Source organism: Erythrolamprus reginae, chromosome Z (genome assembly GCF_031021105.1).
Source record: "Erythrolamprus reginae isolate rEryReg1 chromosome Z, rEryReg1.hap1, whole genome shotgun sequence".
In the NCBI taxonomy this organism is placed as follows: domain Eukaryota; kingdom Metazoa; phylum Chordata; class Lepidosauria; order Squamata; family Dipsadidae; genus Erythrolamprus; species Erythrolamprus reginae.
In genome coordinates this window covers 3,942,012-3,965,536 of record NC_091963.1, presented here as the reverse complement: position 1 = coordinate 3,965,536, position 23,525 = coordinate 3,942,012, and the positions used below count along the sequence as shown (strand labels likewise).

Here is a 23,525-nt window from a genome sequence, read left to right as displayed (position 1 = left end):
CTATGAGTATCTCCTCTATAACCTTCATCATGTATTTTACTATGTGTATATAGATATATACCCACTAAAACCCTCATTGTGTATTGGACAAAACAAACAAACAAACAAACAAATAAATAAATAAACAAATAAACAAATAAATAAGGGTTTCACAATCAGACAGGTAAGCATGACAGTCTCTTACTATAATAATGGGGTCGTGGGGATGCGTTTAGCCATGTTTCGAAGATAAATATAATGCTGAATTTATCAGTTTTTAATAAGAGAAGGAATTCAGGTATTTTGTTAATGATGCTTCTTGAATTCATTAGTTTGCATCTAAGATTAGCAGTGGTTGATATTGAGGAAGTAAGGGGCGTGCATACCAAGTTTTGGTCAGCTATTACAGTTTGGTTTATGGGTCAGTTAAATATGAGTCAGTTGCCAAGCGTTTGAATTTTGATCATGTTTTTGTGAGGATGCTGTAATGGGTCATAATAAGTATGAGAAATGGCTATAAGTCACTTTTTGCAGTGGTCTAGTAAGTTTTAACAATTACTAAGTGAACTGTTGTAAGTTGAGGACTATCTGCACAAGGAATCGCTTTATGTAGGATGTAGAATCATGGCTCTGGAAGGGTCCTCAGAGGTCTTCTAGCCCAACCCACTGCTCAAAGCATGTAAACTTATACCATATGAGCCATGGTGGCACAGTGGTTAGATTGGAGTATTGCAGGTTACTTCTGCTGACTGCCAGCAACGTGCAGTTTGGCACTTCGAGTCTCACCAGCTCAAGGTTGACTCAGCCTTCCACTAGGTCAGTAAAACGAAGACCCAGATTGTTGAGGGCAATATCTCAGGAGTTGCCACACAGAAATAGGAGTCAGGGTATTCTCCAAAGCAACCAAGAACTAAGGATAAATTTCCTGACAGTTATTGACAAGTGGAACAGCCTGCCACCAGAAGTTGTGAATGCTCCAACACCGGAAGTTTTTAAGAAGATGTTGGATAAGCCCCTGTCTGAAGTAGTGTAGGGTTTCCTGTCCAAGCAGGGGGTTGGACTAGAAGACCTCCAAGGTCCCTTCCAACTCTGTTGTTCTGTTCTGTTCTGTTCTATTCTATTCATCAATCATGGGCCTTTGTGAAACAAGTAAAACCAATCAAATAATAAAAACACAAGCAAGCCTCCAAATTACAAACGGCTATACAAATTGTATAAAAGCCCATGTACAAGAAAAGCCAGCCTTTCAGCTGGCCCAGATAAGCATGCTGTCTTTGTGTGATTCTGTCCATCAATAAATGGATCTTTCTTTCCAATTAGCCTCCATTTTATTTACACTGTCTTCCTCCCAAGCTTGGAACTGAACCAGATGGATTTTCCTTCCAACACTTGTTTGTGTAAGTTGGACTGCGACAATTCAGGATGTCTTAATGGAACAACTGTTCAGCAGGTGCATGGCAGGTGTCTGGCCCAGGTATTTTATGGAGAGGTTCCTGCCTCATAACAACTTAAAAAGCAAGAGAGAGAGGGGGGGGAGGGAGAGAGAGAGAGAGACTCACCTCACACTCATAGAGACCTTCATCATCATCACAGGCGTTTTTGATAACCAGGACAATCACACCACTTCGTGGCTCACTGAAACTCTGGTGTTTGTTTGGGTCAGTGAGGAGGTTCCCATCTTTATACCACCTGGAATAGGAGTAGGGAAGGAAGAAAGGAAGGAAGGAGGGAGGAAGGGAGGGAGGGGGGAAGGAGGGAGGGGGGAGGCAGAGAGGGGGGAGGCAGAGAGGGGGGAGGCAGAGAGGGGGGAGGGAGGGAGGAAGGAAGGAGGAAGGAAGGGAGGGGGGAGGGGGGAGGGAGGAGGGAAGGAAGGAGGGAGGGAGGAAGGAAGAGGGAAGGAAGGAAGGAAGGAAGGGGGAAAGGAAGGAAGGAAGGAAGGAGGAAAGGAAGGAAGGAAGGAGGAAAGGAAGGAAGGAAGGAAGGAAGGAAGGAAGGAAGGAAGGAAGGAATAATGGAGAGGAAAGGAGGGAAAGAAAGGGAATACAGATTTACAGAGAAAGGCCTTGATAAACTGGGGGCCAATTTGGCCAAAGTCACCCAACCGGCTGCAACAGACTAGAACTCACCATTTCCCTGTGATTGGCCCAATTTTTAGTCTTTCGTGTCTTACCTATTCACAGAGTACGACACAGTAAGACATAAAAAAGTAAAAACTGGGAGCAGTAGTTATTATTATTATTATTATTATTATTATTATTATTATTATTATTATTATTATTATCTGTTCATGGTTGTCCTCCTCTTTCAGAACATGCAGGTATGTTCTGAAGTCCTCAACTTACAATGGTTTATTTATTTATTTATTTATTAGATTTGTATGCCGCCCCTCTCCATAGATTCGGGGCGGCTCACAGCAGTAATAGAAATACAACATATAATACAAATCTAATAATAAAAACTAAAAACCCATAATTTAAAAAACATGCACACAACATACAATACATAAACAGTATAGGCCTGGGGAAGTTATCTCAGTTCCCCCATGCCTGACGGCAGAGGTGGGTTTTAAGGAGCTTACGAAAGGCTTATTTTATTTCCCCCAGGCTCACTATTATTTATGTTTGGTATGTATGTGCTGTTTGGTTTTAATTATGATAGGGTTTTTAGTTATTTTTAATATTAGATTTGTGCCATTGTAATATTGTTTTTATCCTTGTTGTGAGCCTCCCCGAGTCTTCGGAGAGGGGCGGCATACAAATCTAATTAATTGAATTGAATTGAATTGATCATTATTTGTGGGTTTCCAACTTCCAACCAGCAAATAAATGGAGGAAGTCAAATTTGCTGAACGACATTGTGATTCATTTAGCAACCATAAGGGATTCTTTGAACAACCTTGACAAAAAAGGTAATAAAATCAGGCACAACTCGCTTAACAGCCACCTGCCCTAGCCACAAAAAATTCAGATTGTGGTTGTAAGTAGAGGACTCCCTGTAAAATAAGCCTTTGCAGGCTAGAAAGTCCTATTCAAAATCGCTGTGGACCATGGGCTTGATTATTCCCTTACCTGATTTGGGGGTATGGTGCTCCTTCAATGGTGCAAGTAAATTGTGCGTCTTCGCCACTGGCGTAATAGGCATGTTTCATCTTGTTCACAAACCGAGGAGGCACTGGAAATTAAAATATACCATGAGGAAGTTGTAAGAGAAGAGACCTTAGATACTTCTCTCTGGACCTTCAGGGTTGCCTGTGTATATACTGCCTGTGTGTGTTTGTGTTGTGACCCACCAGCAGCCCGTCTGAGATGCCACCGATAAGGTTATGCGCAAGTGGCGTGCACAGCCGGTACGCGAGTTGGACAGTGAGCCTTTGTGTGTGAATACTACTAAATCTTCGGAGAGGGGCGGCATACAAATCTAATAAATTATTATTATTATTATTATTATTATTATTATTATTATTATTAAGCCAGTTAATTAGCAGTGGTAAATCAATTAAATATACGTTTGAACAAACTGTGTGTGTGCTACGTTTTCTCTGGTCCATAGCTGGGGCAGGACAGTTTGTGGGTCTGTGTGGGTCTTTGTGTAGTGCTGATACCTTGGACGAGAATTTTCCCAAGGGTGCTGGCACTGCCAGCTGGACTAGACGCGTAGCACAGGTATTGCCCTGAATCCACTCCAGTCAGATTATCAAGGATCAATGTGCAAGATCCATCGGGATCTTCTATGATGATGTGGTGAGGATCCACTTCAACTGGTTTCCCATCTGCAAGACAAGAGGTAAAAAGGCCCTTTGGTGAACACGGGGCTGGATTCAGAATTAAATCTGATTGTAAAATGAATTTCCTTTATTTCTTTGATTTCTATGTTTCTTTTCCCGTGGGATTCAGAGAATCCCTACCATAGAAACATAGAAGACTGACCGCAGAAAAAGACCTCCTGGTCCATCTAGTCTGCCCTTATACTATTTCCTGCATTTTATCTTAGGATGGATCTATGTTTATCCCAGGCATGTCTAAATTCAGTTACTGTGGATTTACCAACCACGTCTGCTGGAAGTTTGTTCCAAGCATCTACTACTCTTTCAGTAAAATAATATTTTCTCATGTTGCTTTTGATCTTTCCCCCAACTAACCTCAGATTTGTGTCCCCGTCGTTGAGTGAATCACATGCCTGTTAAGAAAAGCAGGCTTCGGTGGCAATTGTGTGACCCCAGGACATTGCAGCCATTAAAAATAGAATAGAATAAGAATTTTATTGGCCAAGTGTGATTGGACACACAAGGCATTTGTCTTGGTGCAGATGCTCTCAGTGCACATCAAAGAAAAAAATACATTCGTCAGGAATCATAAGGCAGAACACTTAATAATAGCCCGGGTATGAATAAGCAATCCAATCAAATTAGGAACCAGTCAATATAAATTGTAAGCATACAAGTAACAAGACATGGGTGATGGAAACAACGAGAAGATTAATAGTGGTGCAGACTTAGTGAATAGTTTGACAGTAGTGAGTGAATTATTTGTTTAGCAGAGTGATGGCATTTGGGGGGGGAAACTATTCTTGTGTCTAATTGTTTTGGTGTGCAGAGCCTGATAGCATTGTTTTATTTTATTTTTTTTAAATTCATTTGTCCAATACACAAATACATAGGAAGAAAAATAGACATGTAGTAATATATATAAGGGTAAAAGTGAACTTAGAGGAGAAGATATATGAAAGGAAGAAAATATATATGATAAGTGAGAGAAAGGAAAGACAATTGGACAGGGGACGAAAGGCACACCAGTGCACTTATGTACGCCCCTTACTGGCCTCTTAGGAACCTGGAGAGGTCAATCGTGGAGAGTCTAAGGGAGAAATGTTTGGGTTAGTGGTTGACACAATTGAGTCCGGTAATGAGTTCCACACTTTGATAACTCGATTGTTGAAATCATATTTTTTACAGTAAAGTTTGGAGCGGTTTGTATTAAGTTTGAATCTGTTGCGTGCTCTTGTGTTGTTGCGGTTGCAGCTGAAGTAGTCATTGACCAGTAGGATGTTGCAGCATATGATCTTGAGGTTTTGAGGATAGGAGTTGAAACAGGAGTGTCCAGGATGCAAGAGGTCAGTAAATATTTTCCCCGCCCTCTTTTTGACTCGTGCAGTATACAGGTCCTCAATGGAAGGCAGGTTGGCAGCAATTGGTTTTTTTTCTGCAGTTCTGATTATCCTCTGAAGTCTGTGCTGGTCTTGTTGGGTTGCAGAACCAAACCAGACAGTGATGGAGGTGCAGATGAAAGACTCAGTGATTCCTCTGTAGAACTGGATCAGCAGCTCCTTGGGCAGTTTGAGCTTCCTGAATTGGCGCATAAAGAACATTCTTTGTTGTGCTTTTTTGATGATGTTTTTGATGTTAAGTGACCATTTTAGGTCTTGAGTTATGATAGAACCTAGAGGTTTGAAGGTCTCTACTGTTGATACTGTGTTGTCTTACAGCAGAAGTGGTGGAATAGGAGGGTTTCTCTTAAAGTCTATAACCATTTCTACGGTTTTGAGTGTGTTCAGTTCCAGACTGTTCTGGTTGCAACACCAGGCTAGTGTTCAACCTTCCCTCTGCATGCAGTTTCTTTGTTGTCTCGAATGACACCAATCACTGTTGTATCTTCTGCAAACGTCAGTAGTTTAACAGATGGGTCTTTTGAGATGCAGTAATTGGTATAGAGAGCAAAGATAAGTGGTGGGAGCTAATTGTACAGGCATCTGATGTGACTTTGCCTAGCTTCACCTGCTGCTTCCTGTCTGTTAGAAGCTTGTGATCCACTTACAAATATGTTCAGGTACCGCTAGGTGACCTTAGTTAGAAGAGCCTCTGGAATGATGATTAATATGTTTGTGAGTGACATAGGAGAAGGTTTGGTAGGGAAGGTTTGCCTATTTGCTGATGACTCTAAAGTGTGCAAATAGGGTTGATATTCCTAGAGGCATCTGTAATATGGCAAATGATTTAGCTTTACTAGATAAGTGGTCAAAGCAATGGAAACTGCAGTTTAATGTTTCCAAATGTAAAATAATGCACTTGGGGGAAAGGAATCCTCAATCTGAGTATTGTATTGGCAGTTCTGTGTTAGCAAAAACTTCAGAAGGATTTAGGGGTAGTGATTTCTGACAGTCTCAAAATGGGTGAACGGTAGGGACAGTGAGTGCTTGGCTGCATAGCTAGAGGTATAACAAGCAGGAAGAGGGAGATTGTGATCCCATTTGTATATTCCAAATGGGGTCTAACTATGGCGATAGTTAGACCCCATTTGGAATATACTGTGTCCAGTTCTGGAGACCTCACCTACAAAAACATATTGATAAAATTGAACGGGTCCAAAGACGGGCTACAAAAATGGTGGAAGGTCTTAAGCATAAAACGTATCAGGAAAGACTTCATGAACTCCATCTGTAGAGTCTGGAGGACAGAAGGGAAAGGGGGGACATGACTGAAACTTTTAATTATGTTAAAGGGTTAAATAAGGAGGGAAGTGTTTTTAATAGGAAAGTGAACACAAGAACAAGGGGGCACAATCTGAGGTTAGTTGGGAGAAAGATCAGAAGCAACACGAGAAAACATTATTTTACTGAAAGAGTAGTCGATACTTGGAACAAACTTCCAGCAGAGGTGGTTGTTAAATCCACCGTAACTGAATTTAAACATGCCTGGGATAAACATATATCCATCCTAAGATAAAATGGAGGAAATAGTAAAAAGGCAGGCTAGATGGACCATGAGGTCTTTTTTCTGCCATCCATCTTCTATGTTTCTATGGTATTGAATGCTGAATTAAAGTCTACAAAAAGGACCCTTGCCTACGTTTCCAAAGATTCAAGATGTTGTAGGATGTAGTGCAGCGCCATATTAACAGCATCATCTGTCAATATATTTTCTCAGTGCGCAAATTGCAGGGGGTCTGACAGTGGATCCGTGATGGTTTTCAAGAGGGACATCACTAGCCTTTCAAAGGTTTTCTTAACTACAGATGTTAGAGCAGGCTGGTCTGTAGTCATTCAGTTCCTTGATGGAGGGCTTCTTTGGCACTGGGATGATAGTGGAGCATTTGAAGCAAGAAAGAATCTCTCTAGTGATTTATTGAAGATTCAGGTGACGATGGGGTCAATGTGTTAGCAAAAATGCAAGCTGGTTACCAAGCGCCCAAATTTTGACAATTTGATACTGCGACAGTTATAAATGTGAGCACCGGGCATAAATCACTTTTTTCTGTTACAACTTTTTCTGTTGTAACTTTGAATGGTCACCTAATGGATGGTCAAAGACCGTCTCTCTATATAATATCTTCGTTCTACAGTCATTCATCTCTCTGAGTCATTCTTACCCTATAAATTAATACAGTGGTACCTCGAGATACGAGTTTAATTCGTTCCGGACCTGGGCTCTTAAGTCGAGCAGCTCTTATCTCGAACGACTTTTCCCCATAGGAATTAATGTAAATAATTTTAATTGGTTCCAGCCCTCAAAAAACTCACAAAGTTAGTCTAAATTATGCAGAAAGACATGTTTTTAATGAAGAAATGTACATGTACATATAAATGAATAATGAAGTTTCTTTCACTTAACTTGTAAACTTTCTTAAACTTTTAAATTTACATATGTTCAACTTCTCTGCCACCCAATCCTGTAGGACAGAGGTCCCCAACCCTTTTTGCACCAGGGACCGGCTTTAAGCGATCAAGAGAGGAATGGGTGAATGAATGGACGGAGGGTGGGAAGGAAGGAAGGAAAGAGGGAAGGGACAGGAACAGAGGAAGGAAGCAAGGAAACTTATGAAAGGGGAGAGTAAGAGAGGAATGAGTGAAGGGAGGGAGGGAGGGAAGAAGGTGGGAAGGAGAAAGAAAAGAAGAAATAGAAGGGAAGGTAAAAGAGAGAAAGAAAAAGAGCAAGAAAGAAAGCTGCAAGCCCCCCCCCGAGCCCCCCAGGCCGGCTGCAACCTTTTAAAACACGCGCGCCGCTTCGCAGCTGTCTCCTGAAGTCGAACACGGAAGTTAGCGTTTGGCTTCAGGAGACAGCTCCTTGGCGCTCGTATCTCGAATTTGGGCTTGTAAGTAGAACAAAAATATCTCTCCCCTCCCAGCTCTTATCTCGAGTTGCTCTTAAGTAGAGCAGCTCTTATGTCGGGGTTCCACTGTAATATCCTTCAATTAACAGCTGACCAACGAGATGAGTTCATGTAAACATTAGCATTCATTACAGTATTATTACTGGGAAACAAAGATGAGAAAAAGGAGATGAAACATATACAGGCAGTCCTTGACTTACAACAGTTTATTTAGCAAATGTTCAAAGTTACAATGGTGCTGCAACTAGTTCATATTTATAGTGGTCGCTATGTCCCATGGTATGTGTATGTGTGTGTATGTGTTTGTGTGTGTGTGTGTGTGTGTGAGAGAGAGAGAGAGAGAGAGAGATGCAATCCTCTTTTTGACTTTCTGACAAGCAAAGTCAATGGGGACGCCAGATTCTCTTAAACAACCATGTTACTAAATTGACAACAGCAGTGGTTCACTTAACAATGATGGTAAGAACAGTCATAAAATGGAGCAAAACTCATAACAAATTAGTAGTGATGGGCGAACCGAACCCGCACAATTCGGGTCCGTACCGAATTTTGTGGTGTTCGGTATGCCGAACACAAACCCAAAATTTTTCCAAAGTTCGGGCAAATTTCGGGGTCGTGTTTGGCGTTCGGAGCTTTGACGTCACCTTGGCGTCCTTAGCAACCTTCCGGTGACGTCAAAGCTCTGCCCCCGGAATCTCTTCATGGGAGGGATTCCCCGTTCGGGTTCGAGTTTGATTCGGGCTCGGCCGAATTTTGCGTAAAATTCGGCCGAACTTGCCGAACCCGAACACCGTTGAGGTCACCCATCACTACAAATGAGCAACAGAAACTTAGCAAGATAAATTTTGGGCTTGATTGTGGTCATAAGCCGAGGACTGCCTGTACATTAAACCACCAACAGGCACCATTGAGAAATGATAATAAGTAAAAACAAAAGGAAAGGGAAAAAATTATCACGGCTGCATAGCTGTAGGCTTTAACTCACAACCATTCGCTTAGTGACCATTCAAAGTTACAACACCACTGAAAAAGTCACATGACTGTTTATCACACGACTGCTGCAGCATGGTCACATGATCAAAATCTCACGTTTATGGTGGTTTTCAATGCCCCAGTGTTTTGTGATCCTCTTTCGTGACCTCCTGACAAGCAAATAAGGAAGCTTTGCTTAACATCCTGTGGCAAGAGAGGTTGCAAAATGAGGCAAAACTCAATTAACATTTGGTCACAGAAATTTTGGACTCCGCCGTGGTCATAACAGTAGTGTCCCTGCTCAAAAAACTACTGCTACTTTCTGACCTTAACTGTAGGGAAACTGAGGCTGGTTGTACCTTTATACCAGGTGATGCCTGGTTTAGGGGTTCCTGTGACTCGGCAGGCTAGCTTGACGGTTTCGCCCAGTTCGGCTGTACAATCCGCCAGTTCCTCTTCAAAATCAGGTGCATCTGAAACAGGGGGAGGGGTGGAAAATCAGATTTTATATTCACTAGGAGATGATAGATTTCTGGCCCCCCATCTGTGAAGCCATGGTCAAGCCAGTGCAGAAGTTGGTGATAAATTAACAGCTTGCCACACTATCTGTAGAAAGAATGATGTTTATGGGAATTTGGGAGGGGTGATTTCCAGCCACAAAGCATCCTTTCAAGTGGTTCAAGGCCATCCTATGCCCACCCACCTGGGCGGAAGCAGAAGGAGGACTGGCCACACTGGCACAATTTGAATGGGCAACAGTTCTGGTCACCGCACCTCAGGAAGGATAGAATGGAACTAGAAAAGGTGCAAAAAAGGGCAACATGAATGATAAGGGAATGGAGCCCCTCCCTTATGATACCAGGTTGCAACATCTTGAACCTCTTCAGTCTTGAAAGACGGCGTTTAAGGGGCGACTTGATCGAAGTGCATAAAATCATGCATGGGATAGAAAAGGTGGATAGAGAAATATTATTTTCTCTATCACACAATACTAGGACGAGGGGGCCCTCCCTAAAGCTCATAGGTAAGAAAGTGAGGACAAATCAAGGGAAATATTTCTTCACCCAGAGGGTCCTTGGTTTATGGAATTCACTTCCAGAAGAGGTCTCATGACAGCTGTCAGTCTGGATAGCTTCAAGGCAGGATTAGTCAGATTCATGGATGCCAAGTGCATCATAGGTGGTTATTGAAATGGATGTCCATGTACTGCCTCTATGTTGGTTGAGGCAGGCAGGATTCCCTTGATGACCCATTTGTTGAGGGTCAGGGGAAAGAGAGGGTCTTGCCTTCTTTTTCTGCTCAAGATCCCCAAGGACAATTGGGGGTCATTGAGTGTCACAGAATGCTGGACTTGATGGGCTTTGGCCTGATTCAGCACGGCTCTTCTTATATTCTTATGTGACACGTTTGTGGGTGGGGGGTGGGGGATGCGAACTTTCAACTGGGTCGGAAACTTAGATTCGGGTTTCCCAGTGTAGGTGTCAGGATGGCTCCGGCAATAAATTGGAGCTTTGAGGAATACTTTGACTTGGACTCTGATTTAGTTTGGATGCTACCTGGTACCTTGACAGCTGTCTTCAGAAAGAAGTATTGCGTACAAAAGCAGCCAAAATTAAATTTGGGGAAGGGAAATCTTGGGTTCTACTCACCCCATACAGGGAGACTGATCCGTTGCTGAATGCTACAGATCTCTTTCACCCATGAGTTTTTGATGATAACGGTGCGCGCCTGGAAGAGATACTTCCGGACCGAATCTTCCCGTTCGTGCCAGATCTCAAACGCCCGGTCATCTCCTTCGATCACGTCATTCACGTCGATGTGAGATAGCTGAGCAACCAGAAATGAAGGTTACAAGTCAACCAGGATCAGGCGCATATTTGTGATACATCTCATGTCCGTATAGAGGCGGTTCTTGAATTACAATCATTTGTTTAATGACCATCTAAAGTTACAACAGCAGTGAAAAAAGTGACCTAGGACCATTTTTCACACCTATGATCATTGCAGCTTTCCTAGTCGTGCGATCAAAATTCAGATACAGTGATACCTCGTCTTACGAACCCCTCTTCATACGAACTTTTCGTGATACGAACCCGGTGCGTAAGATTTTTTTTGCCTCTTCTTCCGAACTATTTTCACCTTATGAACCCAAGCTGTTGCCGCTGGGATGCCTCGCCTCCGGACATCCATTGCCAGCCGAAGCGCTAGGATTTCTCTGAGTCTCCCCTCGCTGGGAAACCCCATCTTAAGTACAAAGGTTTGTAAGAAGAAGCAATTTTCCCCATAGGAATCAACGTAAAAGCAAATATGGCGTACAACCCCATCCCAAAAGTCACCCCTTTTGCCTTGCGCCATTGGGAATCCCCGCCTCTGGACTTCTGTTGTCAGCTGAAGCACGGGGATTTCCCTGAGCCTCCCCTCACTGGGAATCCCCGCCTTTGGACTTCCGTTGCCAGCCGAAGCACTGGGATTCCCCTGAAGCTCCCCTTGCTGGGATTCAAAGCAGCGCCAGTAAAAAATGAAGGGAATCCCAGAGGGGAATCCCAGCGCTTCAGCTGGCAATGGAAGTCCGGAGGCGGGGATTCCCAGCGGCGCAAGGCAAAGGGGGTGACTTTTGGGATGGGGTTGCAAGCATTATTTGCTTTTACATTGATTCCTATGGGGAAAATTGCTTCGTCTTATGAACTTTTCATCTTACAAACCTGGTCACGGAATGAATTAAGTTCGTAAGACGAGGTATCGCTGTATTTGGCAACTGGCATGGATTCCTGCAATGTCCCCTGGTCATGTGATCCCTTTTGGTGACCTTCTGACAAGCAAAATCAATGTGGATGGTAGATTCACGTAACAACTGTGGCAAGAAAAGTCGTAAAAGGGGGCAAAACTCAATTTACAATTATCTTGATTGGGAAGGGAAATTTGGAACTCAGTTGTGGTCATAAATTGAGGAGTACCTACATAGTAGTCAGTGAGTGAGTCAGTCGCTCAGTGAGTGTCTGTCTGTCTGTCTGTCTCTCTCTCTCTCTCTCTCATCTGTCTGTTTGTCCATCCGTCCATCAATCCATCTGTCAATCTATCTCCAATCTTTATGGTTTTTACAAATATTTCAAGGCGGCAAACTACAGTGGTACCTCTACTTAAGAACGCCTCTACTTAAGAACTTTTCTAGATAAGAACCAGGTGTTCAAGATTTTTTTTGCCTCTTCTTAAGAACCATTTTCTATTTAAGAACCCAAGCCCAGAAAAATTTCCCAGGAAATTTGAGAGTGGCACGAAGGCCCGGCCAGTTTCCTGCCATTCCCCCTTTAATCCCGCCATCTCGGGGTTTTCTGGGCTGCCAGAGGAGCCTTTTGGTGGCGCTTAAGGAGGCTTTGGCAGTCCAGAGTGAACAAAGCATTTTCCTTTCTCTGGGGGCTTGGAGAGAGAATAAACCTCTGCCGGCGCCCAGAGAAAAGAAACGCTCCCTTCGCTCTGGGCAGCGACTGTCCTCCTCTTCTTCCTCCTCCTCCTCCCACCCAAATTCCGAGCTTTTATTTCTTTCCTAATGGGTTTGCACACATTATTTGCTTTTACATTGATTCCTATGGGAAAAAATTGCTTCTACTTATGAACTTTTCTACTTAAGAACCTGGTCACGGAATGAATTAAGTTCTTAAGTAGAGGTACCACTGTATCATAATAGTAATAATAATAACAGAGTTAGAAAGGAGGTCTGCTAGTCCAACCCCCTGCTCAGGCAGGAAACCCTACACCGACAGATGGTCATCCAACATCTTCTTAAAAACCTCACAACTTCTGGAGGCACTGATTATTTGTTCGCTAATTGTTAACGAACATTAACTAACTCTTCAAACATACCTAATACTTCCTCCTCCTATTTTCCTTAGGGACTGACCCAAAGTCACCATGCCAGCTTTTATGCCTAAATTGGTATAGAACTCACTCTCTTCTGGCTATTCGCCCAAAGTTACCCACCCACTTTCATTCCCAAGGCAGGGTTAGATGTCATAACCTCCCCATAGTGTCCAGCCTAATGTCTTAACCCCCAGATCCAACTGGCTGCACTGCTGTGAGATTGAACGTCTAAACCTACATCAGGGTTTCCCAACCTTGGCAACTTGAAGACATCTGGACTTCAACTCCCAGAATTCCCCAGCCAGCATTCGCTGGCTGGGGAATTCTGGGAGTTGAAGTCCAAATGTCTTCAAGTTGCCAAGGTTGGGAAACACTGAGCTACATCAACGGATAGTTCAGAATTGTTCAGATTGATTCACATAGTTTTAGTTAGATGCCAAAAAGATACCCGGAGAAAGACAACTATTAAGGAAGGACATATCCCACCTTCATCATGTTCTTGAACAGATAGCTGTAAGTATCCATCTTTGTGTCTCGTTTTGGCTTGCACACAAGCAGGTAACCCTTGAAGAGGAAGGCATGGCGCTTATGTCCTTTCCAAGCCATGCGAGCCCCTGGAGCACCTTCCCATACAATGAACTGTCCCTGGGGGGAAAAAATAGTAAAACATCTGGCAGGGAGTTCCACAGGCTTGATAAGTCACAGCATCAGAAAGTTCTAACAAGAGTTTTGATCCTTTTGCTTCTGCCCTTGGGAGCAACAGACTTTATCTCAAAACATAATTAGAGTTACTTGTCTGGAGCCTTTAATTAACAAGCCACCAGCTGAAAAGTAAGGAAGTCTAATTTGTTGATTGCAAAGGGAAAAAACAGCTCACAGAGGTGAACATGTATGTGCAACGCATCTCCTCCTCCTATTTTCTCTGTAACAACAACCCTTTGTGGTGGGTGGGGCTGGGAGAAAGGGATTGGCACAAAGTTACCAAGCCAGCTTTCATACCTAAGGCAGGACTATAACTCACCATCTCCTGGTGATTGGCCTAAAGTCACCCAGCCAGCTTGTACTTATTTTATTTATTCAATATTTTTATGCCGCCTTCTCCATAGACTCAGGACGGCTTACAACATATTAGCAATAGCACTTTTTAAAAAACAGAGCCAGCCTATTGCCCCCACAATCCGGGTCCTCATTTTACCCACCTCGGAAGGATGGAAGGTTGAGTCAACCTTGAGCTGGTGGGGGTCACCACAGAGAAGGCTCTTCCCCTAGGCCCCGCCAGCCAACATTGTTTAGTCGACAGGGCCCGGAGAAGGCCAACTCTATGGGACCTAATCGGTCACTGGGATTTGTGCGGCAGAAGGCGGTCCTGTATGTATTCTGGTCCGATGCCAGGTAGAGCTTTATAGGTCATCACCGACACTTTGAATTGTGTCCGGAAACTAATCGGCAACCAGTGCAGGCTGCGGAGTGTAAAGATCAACCATCAGAGTGACCCAAGCAGTTTCTGTGCTGTAGCCAAGTCTGAAGCCAAATTGAAAAGGGTCTAGATAATCCGTTTCATCCAATGACCGCAGGAGCTGGAGTGCCACCACTTTCTCTACAACTTTTCCCACGAAGGGAAAGCTAAAGACTGGACGAAAGTTTTTTAATTCAGCCGGATCAAGGGAAAGCTTCTTGAGGCAGGGAACAGCTTCCTTTAACGATTGTGGGAAGGACTCCACCCTCAAGGAGGTGTTAAGCCAGCCTCGTATCACCTTCCTGCTGGCCAAAACTAACCAGGAAGGGCACAGGTCCAATAAACTCGTTGCTCCCTTAACCATGTCCACATCCTCAGGAGTCAGAGGATCAATCTCATCCCACACAATACCACTAAGACCTGCCCCTGTCACCTTGGTTGGAATTGCTCAATCAGAGCCAAGGTCCATCCGAATCTGGGCAACTTTATCCAACAGAAAGAAATTCCTCAGCTCTAACCTGCAAGGGCTCCTCAGTTCCCTCTACATTTTTTTTATTTTTTATTTATTTTGATTATAACACCAACAAACAAACAAACAAACAACATAAAACATATATACATATCTATATCTATACATATTATTTACTTAATAATTGATACTTTACAATTCTGTTTTTGTTAATTCATTTTTTCCCCTTTAATATTAATTAATTTTCTTATTTTTTTTCTATCCAATTCAGTTTCTCCCACACTATATAGTAGTCTTTATTTTGTTTATTCTGTAATGCATAAGTTAATTTACTTAAATTTAGTGCAGTCTAACATTTTCTTAATCACCATCTCTTTATTTGGTATCTTTTCTTGTTTCCAAGTTTGTGCGAATGCCAATCTTGCTGATGTTAGTTATATTAAGTTTGAATCTGTTGCGTGCTCTTGTGTTGTTGCGGTTGAAGCTGAAGTAGTCATTGACAGGTAGAATGTTGCAGCATATGATCTTGTGGGTAAGGCGTCTTAGTTCTAAGCTTTCTAGACCCAGGATAGTGAGTCTAGTTTCGTAGGGAGTTCTGTTTCAAGTGGAGGAGTCAAGGGCTCTTCTGGTGAAGTATCTCTGGACATTTTCAAGGGTGTTGGTGTCCGAGATGTGGTATGGGTTCCAGACAGATGAACTGTATTCAAGGATGGGTCTGGCAAAGGTTTTGTAGGCTCTAGTAAGTAGTGAGAGATTGCCAGAGCAGAAGCTACATAGGATCAGGTTAACAACTCTAGAAGCCTTTTTGGCGATATTGTTGCAGTGGGCTTTGGCACTTAGGTCATTTGATATTAGTATTCCAAGGTCTTTTACTGCATGGGGGTTGTTTGTCAGATTTTGTTTATTTATACGAGGTATACGAGGTTCGGATTCTTTTTGCCGATGTGGAGAACAGAGCTTAATTGGCTCTGCTTCCCTGCGAATGGTGCCTTAAAGTCCAACCTCAGCAGGAAATGATCTGACCATGACAAGGGAAAAACAACGGTGCCCCTTAATACCAAACCATGACCCCACCGACCCGAGAGGAACACTAGGTCAAGTGTGTCCCCTCCACCCTTTGAGTCGGACCCTGAACTACTTGGGACAGGTCCACGGTTGTCATGGAAGTCATGAAGTCCTGAGCCGCGTCCGAGGATTCGTTGAGCAATGGTAAGTTGAAATCCCCCAGCACCATAAGCCTGGGGAACTCCACCGCCAACCCGGCTACCGCCTCTAGCTGGGAGGCAGATACATCAACAACAAATCCAACTGAACCTGTGAGTCCAACCTCAAGAGGAGAAATTCACACCCAACAAAATCCTGGGCAGGGATCCTGCGCGCGTAAAGACTCTTGTGGACAATAATGGCCACTCCCTGGAATCGCAGCTGATGCCATACCGGAACCCATCTGGGCACATCTCCGAGAGGGGAACACCCCCCTCGTGGCCCAGCCAGGTCTCGGTCAAACATATTTTGGAGTTCAGCAGAAAGAGCCAGAGACTTAGCAGGCAAATGGGTTGTCAGAATGAGACCTTTCACTTACCTGCCGGATGGGTTCCCCTAATATTTCCAGAGTCCCAGGGTAGTTCTCAATGAGAGAAATGTGGAGGTTGTTTTCCGCTCGCCTGTTGAGTGCAGAAACAATGGCATAGGCCTGTTCCAGAAGGGCACAGTTTTGGGTGTTCCTTGCCTTGTTTCGGATCATGTCCTGTGAAGAGAAGGGGAGAAACCGTTTGCCTGGAACCAGATGAGTGTTTGCAGCAGAAATGGGGTTGGAGTGGAAAGGAAGGAAGGAAGGAAGGAAGGAAGGAAGGAAGGGAGGGAGGGAGGGAGGGAGGGAGGGAGGAAAAAAGAGACAGAGGAAGGGACGGAGGGAGGGAGGAAGGAAGGAAGGAAAAAAGAGACAGAGGAAGGGACGGAGGGAGAAAGGAAGGAAAGAAGGAAGGAAGGAAAAAAGAGACAGAGGAAGGGACGGAGGGAGAAAGGAAGGAAGGAAGGAAGGGAAAAAGAGACAGAGGAAGGGACGGAGGGAGGGAGGGAGAGAGGAAGGGAGGAAGGAAGGAAGGGAAAAAGAGACAGAGGAAGGGACGGAGGGAGGGAGGAAGGAAGGAAGGAAGGAAAAAAGAGACAGAGGAAGGGACGGAGGGAGAAAGGAAGGAAGGAAGGAAGGATGGAAGGAAGGAAGGAAAAAAGAGACAGAGGAAGGGACGGAGGGAGAAAGGAAGGAAGGAAGGAAAGAAGGAAGTGAAAAAGAGACAGAGGAAGGGACGGAGGGAGGGAGGGAGGGAGGGAGGAAGGAAGGAAGGAAGGAAGGAAGGAAAAAAGAGACAGAGGAACGGACGGAGGGAGAAAGGAAGGAAGGAAGGAAGGAACGAATGAACGAACAAAGGAAAGATTGACTATCAAGAAATCACTGACCACTTCCACCAACATTGACAGGGAAATTGACCACTCCCTTCTAGTACTGATGATGTTACCTACTTAGTAACAAAATGTCTGCAAAAACCCAACCAAGCTTGGAGAGTACTAAGGATCCCACAGTCCTCCTCTTCTCCACAAACCTCACTCTCTTCCAATATTGATATTATGGAGATGGGTCATTAGACATCTGCAAAAAACCCCTGCCAAGCTCAGAGAGCACATGGACCCCACCGTTCTCTTTCTTTTCGCCCATTCTTTCTTTTTCCTCCCTCTCTCATTCTCCCCTTCCTCCCCCTCATCCTTCTTTCTCTCTCCCTCCTTCTGTTTCCTTCCTTTCTTACTCCCATTTTTACCCCTCCCTCCCTCCTCCTCCTCTGCTTCCTAACTGACTTGCCCTCCTTAGCGTCCACCAAGGGCATTCACACACCGCCCTTATACATCTTACTCTGCATTGCTTAGCCACAACAATCCCAGTCTCAATTGCCATTTTGACCTGGAGACAACCAGTACAAGCAATCCTCAATTTACAGAAATTCATTTAGCAATGGTTCATCACTCCCACCACACTTAAAAAAAGAGAATTACTACTCCTCATAGTTATGACTGTCATAGCATCCTCTCAGGGACATGATCAGAATTTGGGAGCTTGGCAATTGGCATCTATTTATGATGGTTGTAGCATCCTGGTGTCATGTGATCACCATTTGCGACCACCAGCCTGCTTCTCTCCAGCAAAATTCACTTAACGATCTCATGATTCACATAGCAACCGCCATAACTCGCTTAACAACCGTGGCAAAAACTGGTTGTAAAATCGGGCTCCAGCCACTTAGCTCAGCAATGGAAACTCTGATTTCAACCGCCGCCATAATTCGAGGACTTTCTGTACTAACGTCCTCAGCAACGTGAGACCAAGGCTCAACCAACCAACAAGTCACCCAAAAGCTGCGCTCCTAACCTTGATTGCTGTTTGGTATTTCTGGATCCGGTTTATGGGTCTCTCTAGATAGTGTTGCAGAGGGAGTATCGGTGGCAGGGAAGGGTCCTCACTGGCCAATGTCCCCTCTGTGTATCGCTGGAGGGAGAGAAACATAATAGAAACATAAAAACATAGAAGATTGACGGCAGAAAAAGACCTCCTAGTCCATCTAGTCTGCCCTTATACTATTTCCTGTATTTTATCTTAGAGTGGATCTATGTTTATCCCAGGCATGTTTAAATTCAGTGACTGTGGATTGACCAACCACGTCTGCTGGAAGTTTGTTCCAAGCATCTACTCCTCTTTCAGTAAAATAATGTTTTCTCACCTTGCTTCTGATCTTTCCCCCAACTCACCTCAGATTGTGCCCCTTTGTTCTAGTGTTCACTTTCCTATTGAAAACACTTCCCTCCTGAACCTTATTTAACCCTTTAATGTATTTAACTGTTTCGATCATGTCCCCCCTTTTCCTTCTGTCCTCCAGACTAGACACATGGAGTTCATGAAGTCTTTCCTGAAACGTTTTATGCTTAAGACCTTCCACCATTCTTGTAGCCCGTCTTGGGACTCGTTCAATTTTGTCAATATCTTTTTGTAGGTGAGGTCTCCAGAACTGAACACAGTATTATTCCAAATGTGGTCTCACCAGCATTCTATATAGTGGGATCATAATCTCCCTCTTCCTGCTTGTTATACCTCTAGCTATGCAGCCAAGCACTCTACTTGCTTTCCCTACTGCCTGACTGCACTGTTCACCCATTTAGTAATTAGATTGTTTTTTTTCTTGACTTCTTTCTATTGTTGTTTGCAATTTTATATTGTAATTTTATATTGTTGTAAGCCGCTCTGAGTCCTCTGGGATTGGGCGGCACAGATAAAATAAAATAAATAAATAAATAAACATGTCCAAAGAATTCTGTATCCTTGCTTTTCATCCTGGTGAAAGGTTAAGCAGAAAAAACCCTTTTAGTTGAGGGTGCTCTCACCTTATAAAACTCCTGGACTGCTTTGCTGACCACAATGGACTCGGCTTGAACCCGGCCAACCAAATAGGTGATGTATTTATCAAATTCGGCTTCATTTTTAAGGAAACACATGGCCACATCATCATCGGTGTCACACTTCTGAAGCTCTGGGAAGAAGGTGCTGTGGGGATAGCAGAAAAGGAACATTAAAAGAGGACGTGGCTGAGTTAATTGACTGCTTTTTAATGTAGTGGGATTTTAGCTGATTTGTATACATATTGTTTTGTATTTATCCTGTGAGTCGCCCTGAGTCTTCGGAGAAGGGCGGCATACAAGTCTAATAAATAATAATAATAATAATAATAATAATAATAATAATAATAAATTATTATTATTATTATTATTATTATTATTATTATTATTATTATTATTATTATTATGTCAATACAACACAGCAAACGAGATCACTATGCTGGATTTCGTATTTCATCACCAGTCGGGCGCTTCCCAAGCACCTAACACTGCGTGGTGTAGCGGCGAATTATGTGTGCCGATCCCAGTAAAGCGGCCTTTTGCAATTGACAGATGGAGATTTTGTCAATTCTGATGGTTTTCAAATGTCCGCTGAGATCCTTTGGCACTGCGCCCAGCGTGCCAAGTACCACTGGGACCACTTTCACTGGCTTATGCCAGAGTCGTTGCAGCTCGATTTTTAGATCTTCATATTTCACTAATTTCTCTAGCTGCTTCTCCTCAATTCTGCTGTCCCCTAGGATTGCGATGTTGATGATCCATACTTTCTTATTCTCCACCATCACAATGTCTGGTGTGTTATGCTTCAGAATTCGATCAGTCTGAAGTCGGAAGTCCCACAGTAGTTTTGCTTGTTCATTTTCGACCACTTTTTCGGGCTCATGACCCCACCAGTTCTTTGCCACTGGGAAATGGTAGTTCTGGCACAAGTTCCAGTGGATTATTATTATTGTTGTTGTTGTTGTTATTGTTATTATTTAGTTATGTGATGGTGGGGTGGATTAAAAGATCTCCCAAGTCCTTCCCAGCTCTGTGATTATATGATGTTCTAATTCTTGGCTTACTTCTCCAGCTGATGTGGGCGAGTACAAGTGCCCTAGAGTGCCTTCCGTCCCCTGTCCTATTGCTCTCCTATATCTCCTATACCTTCCTTCTATTCCTATATCTCTTCTTCTATTCTTTCATTGATATGTTCTATTCCTATATCTTCTCTTCTATTCTTTCTTAGATATATTTTACTATGAGTATCTCCTCTATAACCTTCATCTGCCTTCCTCTCTACGTACTTGTAATGAAAGTGCGTTATGTCAGTAATGTTTCTGAAAATAACGGGCTTCTGGCTGGACACAGCAACAGGAACAGCAGGACACGTCTCCGTGAACTGGATGTGGTGCATCTGGAGGAACTGAAGGTCCCTGACATATTCCTCTTCCGTGCCCAACAGATCTTGGATGATAAGGCTAAAGAGGAAGCAAAAAAGAGTGAAAATTCATGAAAACACAGCCCATCCTTTGACCGTCGGGGAAATTCATTCTAAATTTCAACCGATAACCACGAATGTACAAATAGCCCTCAGCGTATGACCACAATCGAGCCCAAAATTTCGGTTCCTAAGCAAGACAATTGTAAAGTGAATTTTGCCCCATTTCACAACCTTTCTCGCCACAGTTGCTAAGTGCATCTTTGCAATAATATAATTGTTGAAATGAATCTGGCTTCCCCAATGACTTTGCTGGAAGGATCCCAAGATTTTGTGGTTACAAGATCACAATAAAGATAATCTTTATTGTCTTTTAAAAAACAAACAAATTGTGAGCCAAACGGGCATACATTCAAAATGAAATTATATTGCCTGCTCTCAAAAGAAAGTTTGCTGCTCAAAAAAAAATAAAGGGAACACTTAAACAACACAATATAACTCCAAGTAAATCAAACTTGTGAAGCAACACTTAGGAAGCAACACTGACAATCAATTTCACATGCTGTTGTGTACACTCAACTTTGTACAGAACAAAGCATTCCCTTAGCAACCCTTTAGATTATTACTCACCATGTTTATTTATTAAAGTTTATTTAAAAAAATATTTATTAAAGGCGGACGAAAGTTTGACGATGACATATGACGTCATTGGGCGGGGAAAAGTGTGGTATAGGGGGAAAACCCGCGAAGTATTTATATTAATATTTTTGAAAAAACGTGGTATAGACTTTTTGCAAAGTTTGAACCCGCGAAAATCGAGGGAACACTGTACTATGTACATAACTAGTTGGGCTTGGCAATAAAAATAAACCAACAATATATGCTTACATGATTGTTTGTTTGTTTATTTGTTTGTTTATTTGTTTATTTATTTATTTTTTGTTCATTCATTCATTCATTCATTCATTCATTTATTTATTGTTAGAGTTGAAAGGGACCATGCAGGTCATCAAGTCCAACCCTCTGCCTGAGCAGGAATCCTAAAGCACCCCAGCCAAGTGGCAGTCCAATCTCCTCTTGAAAGTGTCCAGAGTTGGGGAGTTCACAACATCCGCAGGCAGGTTGTTCCAATGGTTGATCGCTCTGACCGTCAGGAAGTTCTTCCTTACTTCTAGGTTGAATCTTTCCTTGGTCAACCTAGAAGTAAGGAAGAACTTCCTGACGGTCAGAGCGATCAACCATTGGAACAACCTGCCTGCAGAGGTGGTGAACTCCCCAACTCTGGACACTTTCAAAAGGAGACTGGACTGCCACTTGGTATTAGAAAACTGCTGCTTTAAGAACTGCTATTCATAGATGTTTCTCTTTTGTTTATGTGACTATGCTGTAGTGGGAACTGTGTGTTCAAATGACGGTTTATGCATTTGTAAGCTGAACAAATAAGCTTATAGTAATTTACTATTGACCTGTGTATGACTAAGACTGTGACTGACTAAGATGTTTGCCACAAGTGAATAATATTTCGTATACTCAATGCATCCGAATTGTATTACTGAAGTGTTACTTGTATCTCTGGGCTATCGGATGGATATCTGCTACACCTCCACGTTCCCTCTGTGCACGTGTATCTCTGGCAACTCAGGGATCACTCTGCTCATTCCTTAACAGGTGAGAGCTCCACTTCTAGGCCACTTCACCACTCAGGTAGATCCTGCACACGATGGGAGTTATACACGATGCCTTCGAAGCCTCTTCCTATGCTGTGATGCTATGAAATTATTCTTATATACCACCAGCTATAAGAGTAGGATACGGCCCTTTCTTTTTTTTTAAATAATTTTTAAAATTAATTTTTAACAAATTTATATTACACACAACATAAAACAGTGCATAGTGAAATGTGCCCACCACCCAGACACACACACATTCCCCACCACCAAATCGGGGGTGTTCCTTGTATAGTCCACTTGACCCAAGAGCAATATATCTATTTACATATTTAAAAAAACAAACCCTTCCTGTTGGAGCAAACTACTCCTCTGTCCATCTATAATATGGATACGACCCTTTTGACAGGAGTAGTTTGCTCCAACAGGAAGGGTTTTTTTTTCTTTCTCTACCAAGCTCACCTTAATTTCTTCCGATATTCATCCTCTGAAACAAATTCTCCAGGGAACTCGGGAACCTCGGGGACCCCCCACTCTGCAGACAGCTAATATTAAAAAAAAATAACACCATTTAAGGATTTCTGCCTTGAACAACTGGAAGACCTCCAAAGTCCCTTCTAGGCTTAGGACTTTATGATCTGGTAGATATCCTTAAAAGACTGTTTTCGAGTCTTCCAATCAAGGTTATCACATTATTATTATTATCACAACAGTAATAAAAACAGTATAACAATGGGACAAATCTAATAATAAAAATATATAAAACCCCCAATAATTAAAAGCCATACAGCACATACACACCAAACATGAAATATAAAAAGCCTGGGGGAGATGTCTTAGTTCTCCCATGCCTTGCGATATAGATGGGTCGTGAGTAACTTGCGAAAGACAAGGAGAGTGGGGGCCGTTCTAATTTCCGGGGGGAGTTGATTCCAGAGGGTCGGGGCCGCCACAGAGAAGGCTCTTCCCCTGGGGCCCGCCGAACAACATTGTCTGGTCGACAGGACCTGGAGAAGGCCAACTCTGTGGGACCTTATTGCACATAAGGTGCAAAGGATAGGAAGTAGCTGAGTTGTAGTGAAAGCATCTCAACTTAGGAGTCTACGGAGAGGGGCAGCATACAAATCTAATAAATAATAATAATAATAATAATAATAATAATAATAAT

At 43.0% G+C, this 23,525-nt stretch overlaps 1 protein-coding gene across 1 annotated transcript in view; it reads right to left on the bottom strand.

Moving 5' to 3' along the window:
- OBSCN (obscurin, cytoskeletal calmodulin and titin-interacting RhoGEF) overlaps positions 1-23,525 on the bottom strand; it is a 334,659-nt gene that overhangs the window by 95,827 nt on the left and 215,307 nt on the right. Inside the window, 11 exon segments of the mRNA XM_070766937.1 lie at positions 1,539-1,668; positions 3,048-3,150; positions 3,581-3,748; positions 9,413-9,526; positions 10,703-10,880; positions 13,395-13,553; positions 16,416-16,580; positions 18,252-18,368; positions 19,259-19,418; positions 20,557-20,730; positions 22,820-22,902. Coding sequence (XP_070623038.1) covers positions 1,539-1,668; positions 3,048-3,150; positions 3,581-3,748; positions 9,413-9,526; positions 10,703-10,880; positions 13,395-13,553; positions 16,416-16,580; positions 18,252-18,368; positions 19,259-19,418; positions 20,557-20,730; positions 22,820-22,902 — 1,551 coding nt within the window.